Below are 12870 nucleotides of genomic sequence, written 5' to 3' on the forward strand. Positions count from 1 at the left end.
TGATGTATGCTAAGCTATGCTAAAAGTGCTACCGCCAGATACAAAGATCGGCTGAATGTATTAAAAAACGGTAAAACTGAACTATTTAACTCTAGGGGACTTGTAAAATGAGCCTATTTTCAAAAAAAGTGGAGTGTTCCTTTAACTACATTTTTCAGTAGCTTGTCAGTAGCTCAGTTGCTTTTAAAACAATGTAGCTTTTCCAGTAGCTAACTACTTTTTCCAGCGAGTAGCGGTGTAGCGCGACCAAAAGCTACATTTCGTTTTGTGTTTTGAGGAGCCTGCGATGCATTGAATCAGCTCAGTGTTTTCTTCTGATCACATACTAAAATCACGCGTTACCGCCATCTATTGTTTCATCGCGCATCTTGCGCTTTACGGTTCACAGAGAAGAGATCGTCTGATGATTATGTAAAGGACGTACAGGAGTGTTTTGATAACTTCACACGAATCGACTAGTAAAGCTTACACTTGATTTGTACAAACAAAAGATTAAAACGCTGTCTGCGTCGAAGACTTCAAGCACATACAGGTGAATAATAGCCTTTTTAAATCCATTATCCTGCTCATATATATACATATACATATGCATGCATTTTTGTCTACTCCTGTGTATCAAAGTTGCTTATATTTTGTTCTTGCATTGATGGGACATTTGTAGCGATTTTGCACTTTGACAGTCAGTTTGAGATATAGACTACATTTGAGTATTGTATATTTGGATAGTTTACAAAATAAAACTTTACTCTTATCATAATTGTATTGCATTTTGTTTTAAACCCCAAACATTTAACTTTAAACATTCTTCTTTAACGATTATTCAGTTATTTGTAAATATGCAATTTAATTGTAAAAAAAAAAAAAAAAAATTCTGATGTAGCTAGCCACATTTTGGTAGTAACTTGTAGTGTATCTAACTACTTTTTCAGAAGGGTAGCTTGACTGTAGTTTAACTACTTTCATGTATAAGTAGCTTGTCAAACTACTGTTTCAGAGTAGCTTCCCCAACACTGCTTAATTCAAACAGAAAACAAGATTATTTTGCTTCCCCCATTGGCAGATTATTTTGCTTATTTTAAGCAAAAACCCCCTTAATTTTGAGTTAATTTTCCCCTAAAACAAGACAAAAACTTTTGCTTGTCTAGTAAATGCTTCTTAAAGGGTTAGTTCACCCAAAAATGAAAATTCTGTCATTAATGACTGACCCTCATGTCGTTGGACACCCGTCAGACCTCCGTTCATCTTCAGACACACATGAAGATATTTTAGTTGAAATCTGATGGCTCTGAAAGGCCTCCTAAATATAAACTATTAATAAACAAATAAACTATTGGCTCAATGCACGGTTCACTCTCAAGACCCTTAAAAGGTACTAAAGACGTCGTTACAAAGTCCATCTCAATGACTTATATAGTGATGACGATTTCAAAACACGGCATCATGAAGCTTCGAAGCGTTATGAATCAGTGAGTCGAATCATGATTCGGATCGCGTGTCAAACTGCTGAAATTTGGCGATTCAAACTGCTGAATCGACTCACTGATTCATAACGCTTCGAAGCTTCATGAGGCCGTGTTTTGAAATCGTCATCACTATATAAGTCGTTATTTAGGGTTTTTTGCGCACAAAAACTATTCTCGTCACTCCATAAAGTTATTGTAGAACCACTGTAGTGAGATGGACTTTGTAACTTTAGTCTTTAGTGTCTTTTAAGGGTCTTGAGAGTGTAAAGTGCATTGAGCCAATGGAGGCCTTTCAGAGCATCAGATTTACACTAAAATATCTTCATTTGTGTCTGAAGATGAACGGAGGTCTGACGGGTGTCGAACAACATGAGGGTCAGTAATTAATGACAGAATTTTCATTTTTGGGTGAACTAACCCTTTAATGTAAGATTTTTTAGATATTTGGACTGAAAACAAGACAAATATATTACGTAAGAAAAGCTTTTTTTGCAGTGTACTTCTGCATCGCTCATTCTAATATGCTGATTTGCTGCTCAAGAACCAGATTTGCCCCCTGCAGATGAGGCCGTGTTTGAGTGCTGGCTCTCGGGGCCGGTGGGACGGGAAGCGGCCTGTGCTGTGGTTCAGTCTCTGGGCAGGTTTATGGCAGCGTACTTCACCAACCGCCCGCTCTGCATCCTCCCGCCACACAATGTGGACGTGCTGCCACCTCTTCACTTAACACACAGTGAGTTCAGGGGACACCAAAATACCAATATGTGCTATTTATGCGCTCAGAAAGCTAATTTTTTGTATACAACCAGAGCACACTGCATGACACTGTATCCCACAATGCAATGCGTTGCACTTGAGTGTCTAATGTGACGGTTCAACCTGAAACTGTTTATTTCTTGATTTGACTTGATCAGGCTTTCAAAAAAAATGTTTATACAAAATTTGGTTCAATTTTTTAGATGATGATTGGACTTGCAGTGACATAATGAGGTCATGTGACAGCCAGTGTTTTTATTGTTAACTTAATTGTTAATTGAAATGATGCTGAAATAAAATAAAATAAAATAAAATTGATGAAAAAAATAGGCAACTTACTAAAATAAGTTTAAGTACTAATATTACTAAAACAACAACTGAAATAAAAATAATTAAAGCTAAATAGAAATACTAAAAAAGACTAAGAACAATGACAAAAGCACATAAAATGACTAAAAAAAACAACTGAATATATAAAAATAAAAGCTTATTTAAGTTTATTTAATGGTATATAGTAACTAATACTAAAAACACTGAAATATAAATATTAAATGGATAAACTTCAAATGAAAGTGTTGACTGAAATAAGTTTGTCGTTGAAGTACTAACATTTCAATAACTGGTATAAAAATAAAACTTTATTATATATATTATATATATATATATATATATATAAATAAAGGTTCCGGTTTTTGGCCGGTCAACCGGTGCATCCCTATTATTTATAGTATTTATTAGGGGTGTAACGATATATATCGCGATATAAAAATGCAGCGATATGTATCGTTGTAAGTTTATGGAGTTTCAGTGACATTACTACATTAAACGACTATATAAAATATTGAATATAATGTATAATGATGCTGTGGGGGAATATTTGTGGGTCCTGATAATACTACAATAATACTACTACTAATATTTAATAATAAATAAAAAAAACTGTTTATTTTGGCTTAAAATATTGCGATACAAATCGTATCATGAGTTGAGTCTCATTGAGTATCGTGACATGAATGTATCGTTACACCCCTAGTATTTATTAATATTTTGAACTTGCTTAAATTTTTTTATTTTAGTTTAAGTTTAAGTAATTTTGTTATGCACGTTTGTCATTTTTAATTATTTATTTTAATTTAATTAAGCTTTCATTCATTTTTATTTCAGTTTTAATCATTTTAGTACTTCAACATTTCATTTATAGTTTTTCATTTAATAATAATATTAGTTTTTTTAAATATAATTTATATATTATATCAACTTAAAAAAAATTTAAACTTTTTATATTTTCAGTTTTCATCTTAAGTGCGCCTGCGTGCACATACGCCTATATTACAATCATTCGCGAACACGAACATGTCACTTGTGTGTTACAAACGGAAACTGGAGAACTGAGGGAAAAGATGAGATGTGCTAAAGGGAATGAAGAGCCGCTTTCCTGCGCGAGCTGAAGTTGCGCGAGCTGAAGTTGCGCGAGCTGAAGTTGCGCGAGCTGAAGTTGCACGAGCTGAAGTTGCACGAGCTTATCTCTCCACCCTGCACAAGTGTAGATAGTGAGCGTTTGTTCAGCTCAGCTTCTCAAGTGTTGGATCGGATGAGAACGAAACAGACTAACTTGTGACAAAGCCGAAATACTTATTTTTGTAGCCTAAAGAAGAACATGCTGCACTTTAGAAATGAAATACTATCAGTTCTGTAGCCTATAGGATGATCATCTTTATTTTACCTTAAAATTACATTGATTTAATTTGATTTAAAAAGCACCTGCTGTAGCATCTTAGTTTTTTTCGTTGCACTAAACATTATTTGATTTAACATTTTGGAACAATTATATACTTTGGTTTTATTTAATTTCACTGGTAAAGACTTTTTTTTCTTTACACTGAATTTAAAAACAAATGCTAATTTAAGTAACATCTTTGTTTGGATTGCAGAATATGCAGTTATTGCCTTTAATTTCACCTTTCAGCCTTTTAATTTCCAATTCAATTTCCCGTTAATTTCAGATTGCGGACTTGTTTTCATTAGCCAAAAGCCAATTTAGCCTGTTAAATACCAAATAAACATCTTGTTCATGTATACTTTCGTTCTATTATTGTGTAAAAAAAAAAAAATCGGAAATCGGTATTGGAATCGGCCAGTTTTATTGAAAAAAAAAAAGGTATCGGAATCGGCCATGTAAAATCATGATCGGTGCATCACTAATAAATAATGCTGAAATAACACTGGTGACAATAATGTAGTATGCATATGTAAGAGATACTACGTACTTTCACATAATATTTTATAATCCAAAATGACATGCTAGTTTTCCGGTCGTATGGCAAGTGAATGAGTGTTTGACTAGCAGAGTGTAACTGTGTCAGATGCAGGTGTGCGTGTGGTGGAGCTGGCCCAGGCCCGGGTCGCAGGAGCGGTTCGCGGTGAGCATTTGTCCGAGGTTTGGACGGTGGATTACGCTCTAGAGCTCCTCCTACTGGGCGGCCTGCTCCCTGAGGCTGTGTGGATGGCAGAGCGGCTGGGCGACTGGAAGATGGCCGCCACCCTCGGCCTGGCGTACACCAACTACTGCAGGGGCCATGTGGACTTGAGCAGGTTTGTTGCAGTGTTAATTTTGACAGCATATTTTTATTTAGTTTTAGTCATGGTCTTTTGACTAAAATGCCATTTAGTAGGGGTGTGCATTGGCACTGCCCTCACAATTCGATTCGATTACGCAGGGTTCCCACGCTTCTTGAAAGTACTTGAAAGTTCTTGAATTTCAGACACATGGTTTCAAGGCCTGGAAAGTACTTGAAAACAAACATGGGTCCTTGAAAGTGCTTGAATTAAGTGTGAACTATATTTTGTTAGAGTAGCTATTACAAACATTGGCTTTCATGCGCTGCCAAAGCCAGAACATAACTGCATTTCGGGAGGAAGCTATTCAATGTATTTCTGCTGTTCCATAAGCGCCATCTACTGTCAAAAGCCCTATTCGGACGGTAGTTGTTTCTTGTGGGGTCGTAAGGTTAATTCATTAATGACAGGGGCTAGTCTGTGATTTTATTGCCGCCTGAATCCAGAATGTCAGTGTTTTTCTCCCACCACCCGCATAAAAATCCCCGGCCGATTTACCTCGTGTTTATAGACAAACACCAAGGACGTGTGGAAATTTAATTGCCGTCCGAATCCACATCTGAGTTTTCAAAATGAGATCACTTCAAAATTCACTGTTTATATCCTTTTTGACCCCTGCAGGCCACCGTGCGGTTGCGCTTTGCTGTAATTTGGATGCATTTTAAAGATCTAGACTTTCATTACTGAAATGCTGGCAAGTGTTTACAAGAGCAATATTTCATCACCGCTCAAAAAATAAAAAGAAGAAAAGCACGTGAACGTATGAAATGGGCCGTTATTACGGCAGCAATTATATCTGTTAAATATAAAATATGTGCAGGTCTTAAAAGCCTTCAAATTGGTTTTTAAAAAGGTACATGTACAGGTGATTAAAACAATAATTTGGCATATTTTTAATGCCTAACAATTAACTTGTCCATATCTTTTCATTTAATTGGAAAATTCATGTATACAATATTATCTCTATATTTTGATGTTTTAATTATGAATGATTTATAAAAAAGAAAACTAAAACTAGTGTGAAATAAATGTTAAAAGCAGGAATAAGAGCGCTGCAAACTGCACATCTCGTTAAAACTCGCTCGCTCTTGTACACCAGCCTCTTTCCTCATTGGATTTTGTAAAATTTGACATTTTTCCTCATTGGAAATTGTATTTAGTTGTCAGTATATGCCTTAGCGTTACTGCATTAACGATAGACACAGGTACTTTTATTTTTATTTTTATTTTTTATTTATCCTTTATTTTACCAGGAAATAATCCCATTGAGATTCAAAATCTCTTTTTCAAGGGAGTCCTGGCCAAGACGGCAGAAAAATAAAATACATATACACACAAATAACCGAAAGAAGACATTTAACTCTTTAACATCATCTCAACAAAATCACCAGCAGCACTCAATAACATCACATGTGCATTTAGTACTCAAATACAGTAGGTATTTGATATATTGGCAGTAACACACTCACCTTTATCGTATTTATTGTGCTTGATTTAAATTAAAAGGTGCTTTAAAAAGTCCTTGAAAGTCCTTGAATCTGGTGTTCATGAAAGAGTGTGAACCCTGATTACGATTCACCAGGTAACGATTAGATTCAATTCAATTCTACGATGCATTGCGATGCATCAAAATTCTACTGCTCACAACAAGGCAAATCAGTCATGAGGCAATACAAGCAGTCAGATATTGAACAACAGATTTTATTGGCTGCTATGTGTGTATTATCACTCTCCTGTATCTTTGACATAAATGTCATTAAATAAAATAAAATTTTATGGTACAGGGTATTGGATATGGCATTTTCAAACCTTCAAACCTGCTTTGAATGAGAAATGTTTCTCTTCTCTCTGCTTTAGAACCATTTGAAATTAAATAAAGCAATAATAACAGCCAACTTTTTCCAGCAGTAAAAAAATAAAATAAACACAACACTGCCAGAAGTTTTTGCCCAAACTTCAAAAGCCTGTTCAAATGATTAAAACTAGAAGCATATATTCACTTTAATGTTACATTTATCATGTGAACTACTTATATACAACGAGTTATATGCATGTGTGTATGAGACAGAGAGGAACACGGTCGCATTTGCAGCATATGCTGCCCATCATAAATCAAAGCACGACACAGACGGGGTTCGGAGGAGAAGACCGGAAAATGTGACATAATGGACAATATTCGTCTGTATTTGCATACAGGCATACTGCCGTTTTTAATTACCCGTCTATTGCAGTCATCTCCCTCCGCCTCAGCCATCTTGATTGTTGTTGTTGTTATGACCCCGGAAGTAATTGAAACTTCACAACTTTATTGTCCAACTCAAGGCCAGAAAATAAACGGTGACATAATCGATTATGGCACTTTGCCGCATCGATTATTGTTGACACCACTACCATTTAGTTTTAGTCATATTTTAGTCACTTGAATTGTTTTTAGTTTTAGTCGACTAAATCTACAGTAGTTTTAGTCTCCTAAAATCTAATGAGTTTAGTTAAATTGTAATACATTAAGAATTTAAGCATTACATAACTGACTGTCACTTGAACTGATCATATTGTTTTTGACATTAAAAATACACGAAAGAGCTCAATTCACTTTTTTGTTTGTTTTTAAAAACATCTATATAGTTTTTATAACTTTGTATTTCTGTTTAAGTTAGTATATCATGTTAAGCTAAAGCTTCAAATAAGTTTGTTTATTTTTTTTTTTTATTTCAGTTAAGATTTATTTAATTTCAAGTAACAAAGAATTTTTTTAATGGTTTTAGTGAACTATTATAACCCTGATACTTTATTGAATATGTGTCAAATACTGGTCTTTCCTCCTGACTATGAATTAAATGGGAATTAAATTAAATACAGTTTATTGTGTAAGCAAAAACAAATATATAATGCGTGTCTTTTAATTATAAACCAGCTGGAAATACGACGGGACTCTTATTTTGAAATCTCACCTTACTATTGCAGTTGCAGGAGCTCATTCAAGTTCAGATGAGGAGATAAAATATGCATTGTCACAACCGTCTTAAACATATTACTATATAAACATTGTAAAGTAAACATTGTCATTATTCATCAGCATTAGTTCATAAACAATATCCTGGCATAAATGTGTTATTGATTGATTGAGCCGCTCTGGAGCTGGATTGGGTTCGTGTGAGCCGTGTGTTTTCCAGCGGTTAGATTAGCATTTAAATCAAATGTGTGCATCTGTTACACAGGACATCAGTTCTGACTGGATCTCTTCCCTAATCGTCCCTCACTAACATTTCCGTCTTGTTTTTATTTGTTGACGAAAATAACAGTTGATTTCCACCATAGTTTTTGTCATCCATCACTAGTTTTTATTTAGTTATCGTCTCGTTTTCGTCAGTGAAACAAGGTAGTTGACAAAAATTATGACGAAAATTATTCGTCAACGAAATGAACACAGGTTTGTTGTCAGCATGATGAAGGTCTGGAATCCTCTGGCTTCAGATGCCACAGTGATATTTCTCATGTTTCTGTCCTCAAGCCTGCAGTGGAGAGAGCTGCACCTTCCCATCGAGCTGAAGCCTGCAGTGCTGTTCCAGGATCAGCTGGAGAAGTTACTCGGCCGAGTGGCGGGCTCTGAAGGAGAGGGGAGCAAAGGTAAACATATGATTAACACGGTGTGAATATTAATTATAAAAGTTCCTGGTACAAATAGTTCCGGGTAATTTCGGTGGAAACGCACCTATTTTTTCGCAAACATCTGAAGATATTTAAAGGGCATATTTTCACCTTCACCAGGTTCAGGGCTTTTCCGTCAGCATCAGAATTCATACACTAAACCTGAGTACTGTCATTGTTTATCACGTTAATATAGTTTTCACATCACAACTTTAGTGCTTTGTTTTTAAGATCTGTAATGTATTTTAAGTTTGGTGATGTTAGACTGTGTCCTTAACTGACTGACTGAAAAAACCTGCTTAACTTCCTGAAAATCATTGTATAATTCACACACTGCATAATATATAATATAATGTTGTTTATTTATATAAATAAATGTTATTGTTTACTAAAACTATTATATAAATCAAATATATTTTTAAAAATAAGTATTATTAAATATATTATTAAAATTATTTGAATAAGTATAAATATTAGATTAAACACTGAATTGAAATTTATAAATGTTACTTTGGCAACTAAATTAATAAAATTACTTAAATTGAAACAAAAATAATTTAAAGATACGTAATATATAAACATAATACTACATACACACACACACACACACACACACACACACACACACACACACACACACACACACACACACACACACACACACACACACACACACACACACACACACACACACACACACACACACACATAATATTACTAAAATGTATATTTAATTGATATATATATATATCCAAATAGCAATAATAATGTTTATACATTATTTGAATAAAACTAATTATTATTGTTTTAATTTATTATGATCACTAATAATAACAGAAATATAATGGCAAAAATTTAATACAATATAATTATATTTTATATTATTTATTTATATAAATAAACGTTGTTATTGTTAACTAAAACTATTATATAAATCAAATATATAATGTAATATATAGTATAAAATAATATAATATTCATTGTTATTATTGTTAATAAAACTAAAACTATTATATAAATAAAATCAATTATATAATTGAAAATAAGTATTATTAAATATATTATTACAATTATTTGAATAAGTATACATATTATTTAGATATATAATATATATATATATATATATAATAAAGTTTTATTTTTATACCAGTTATAGAAATGTTAGTACTTCAACGACAAACTTATTTCAGTCAACACTTTCATTTGAAGTTTATCCATTTAATATTTATATTTCAGTGTTTTTAGTATTAGTTACTATATACCATTAAATAAACTTAAATAAGCTTTTATTTTTATATATTCAGTTGTTTTTTTTAGTCATTTTATGTGCTTTTATATATATATATATATATATATATATATATATATATATATATAAATCCAAATAGCAATAATAATGTTGATACATTTTTTTTATTGTTTAAATGTATTATTATAACTTATAATAATAAGAGAAATATAATAACATAATATATTATAATATAATACGTTTGTTTGTCTCTCCTTTAGACACAGTGGTTGTTGAGGACGTGGATCTGCTTCAAGTGTCTGTGCAGGAGATCCTGAAGGCGTCCGTCATGGCGGAGGTGGACGTCGTCTCTCAGCCTCTAACGCGACTGCTGAACGCAGCCAAAGAGCGAGCGACATCACTTCCTGCTCTGGTTCCTCCTGCGTTCTACCTGCCTGCCCCTCCTCTGTACTGTCCACAGCCTTCACCAAACACACAGGTCGGTCACACACACACACACACACACACACACACACACACACACACACACACACACACACACACACACACACACACACACACACACACACACACACACAGACGCCCGACTGTCTCGTCTGTCTCTGTCTTTCTCATCTTTAGCTGTATTTGGATCTCCTCAGGACTGCATGAGAGACGCAGCGCTGGTTCTGGAGACGGATTCTCGCTGTCAGGTGTCTGGGCTGGTCCGGAAGGTTCTGATGATCTTCAGGGCGGCACACAGCTCTCTGCCCGCCGCCAGGTGGTACATCAGCAACCTGCAGCGCTGCAGACACTTACTGCACAAGGTGCGATCGGACTTCATCTTTGACCTTTCCCAGTGTCCACCTCACAATTTACATGTTTGGACTAGGGCTGTCTATGTGTAAGTTAGTGGTAATTAATCGCAAAATAATCACACATCAAATTTGGCTGAGAACCTACTTCCACAAGATGACTTATTGTGTTAAACATTAAATAGACATTATAAAAAGTAGCTTCAGAAAGAAATATTTTTTGGGTGAACTATACCTTTAATGTTTGTTTTTATTAAAGGGTTAGTTCACCCAAAAATGAAAATTCTGTCATTAATTCCTCACCCTCATGTCGTTGGACACCCGTCAGACCTCCGTTCATCTTCAGACACAAATGAAGATATTTTAGTGTAAAGCTGATGCTGAGAAAGGCTTCAGATAGGCCTCCATTGCCATTCAGTACATTTACACTCACAAGACCCATAAAAGGCACTAAAAACGTCGTTACAAAGTCCATCTCACCACAGTGGCTCTACAATAATTTTACGATGCGACGACAATAGTTTTTGTGCGCAAAAAAAAATCTAAATAACACCTTTATCCAATTTGTTCTTGTCTTCCGTGTGTGTCTCCACGACGCATGCGCGAGAATATGACGTAGCGCCGGCGTTCAGGAATCCATGAAATGCTCACTTTAACCCCATTTTGAGAACTACACCGAGACCTAAAGCACGATCAATGTAGAATTCAACAGCTGAGACACGCGCGTCTTCCTCTGCTGGTAAACAAATCTCTTCTGGGTCATGTGTCCGAACGCCGGATCTGCTCATATTCTCACGCATGCGTCGTGGAGGCACACACGGAAGACAAGAACAAGCTGGATAAAGGTGTTATTTTGATTTTTTTTTTTTTGCGCACAAAAACTATTGTCATCGCTTCGTAAAATGATTGTAGAGCCGCTGTAGTGAGATGGACTTTGTAACGACGTTTTAAGTGCCTTTTATGGGTCTTGTGAGTGTAAATGTACTGAATGCCAATGGAGGCCTATCTGAAGCCTTTCTCAGCATCAGCTTTACACTAAAATATCTTCATTTGTGTCTGAAGATGAACGGAGGTCTGACGGGTGTCCAACCACATGAGGGTGAGGAATTAATGACAGAATTTTCATTTTTGGGTGAACTAACCCTTTAATTGCAAAATAATCACACATCAAATTTGGCTGAGAACCTACTTCCACAAGATGATTTATTGTGTAAAACATTAAATAGTCTTACAAAAAGTAGCTTCAGAAAGAAATATTTTTGGGTGAACTATACCTTTAATGCTTGTTTTTATTGATATGGAAATATGATTTTTTTTTTTAAATGAAATTATACTCTAAATTAGAAACTAAAGCTGCCAGTAGGTGGCGGTAAATGTCTAATTGAGTCATTCATTCACTCGATTCGTTCAAAACAGCTGATTCATTCAGGACTGAAGTAAATGGTGCTCTGTATAATAAAGGCTAGATGTCTCGTCCACGCTGCTGGCCAATGGAGGTCGACGTCCACACCTGGCGGCCATCTTGTCACAGTCAGCTCACTCACTCGTAACATTGTGTTTTAATGATGCGTGTACTTTTCAATTTTCTACCGATTTTCAAACTGTTGGGGTTTGTTATAAACGTCAGTGATGTAGTTATGACACTACATACTTATGAATAATTATTCATAATTTGTTCAAGCATCCAGAATTCTTTGTTGGTCGGAGTCTCTAACGTCTTCACCGGCGGCCATCTTGTCACAGGCAGGCTTTCTGGCGGGCTCTGTGGCTCTCATGTAAGCCGAGTGATCTGAACACAAATACTCTTATCTCACTGAAATTTTGACGGATTTACTAATTATTTGGTTTCTTACAAACGTTATTAACGTGGCTATAATTCTGGATGCTTGAACAAATTATGAATAATTATTCATATGCTGTGTCATAACTACATCTCTGAACATCATTAAAACACAATGTTACGAGTGAGCGAGCTGACTGTGACAAGATGGCCGCCAGGTGCGGACGTCGACCTCCATTGGCCAGCAGCGCGGACGAGACATCTGGCCTTTATTACGAATATCTATGGTTATACTGATCAAAGATTACGAGGCATAGATTTAAGAAATGATGTGCAACGATAAATAATTTATGATAAATACTGCAATATTACATTAAAAATCAAGAATTTTAAGAATCTTCTTGATGTTTTCTGTTGGTAGATCCAGAAGAAAGTGTCCGAACCCAAAGCCGAATTGATTCCTGATGGACTGAAAAAATTCTTCACTCATCGTGGCTTCTTCCAATCAGGGCCCAGCAAAGACATGGATAGTGTCACCACGCAAATCATAAGTACGTTTCATTTAAT

The 12870-nt window shown here is 35.1% G+C and overlaps 1 protein-coding gene across 1 annotated transcript in view; it reads left to right on the top strand.

Moving 5' to 3' along the window:
• Positions 1 to 12870, top strand: part of cplane1 (ciliogenesis and planar polarity effector 1) — a gene marked incomplete at its 5' end in the record, with an annotated part of 107491 nt that overhangs the window by 28487 nt on the left and 66134 nt on the right. The window contains 6 exon segments of the mRNA XM_079803826.1: positions 2026 to 2193; positions 4580 to 4808; positions 8344 to 8459; positions 9990 to 10207; positions 10371 to 10535; positions 12725 to 12854. Of these exon segments, the coding sequence (XP_079659952.1) occupies positions 2026 to 2193; positions 4580 to 4808; positions 8344 to 8459; positions 9990 to 10207; positions 10371 to 10535; positions 12725 to 12854 (1026 nt within the window).

This window comes from Gobio gobio, assembly GCF_949357685.1.
Source record: "Gobio gobio genome assembly, chromosome: 22".
Lineage (NCBI taxonomy): Eukaryota > Metazoa > Chordata > Actinopteri > Cypriniformes > Gobionidae > Gobio > Gobio gobio.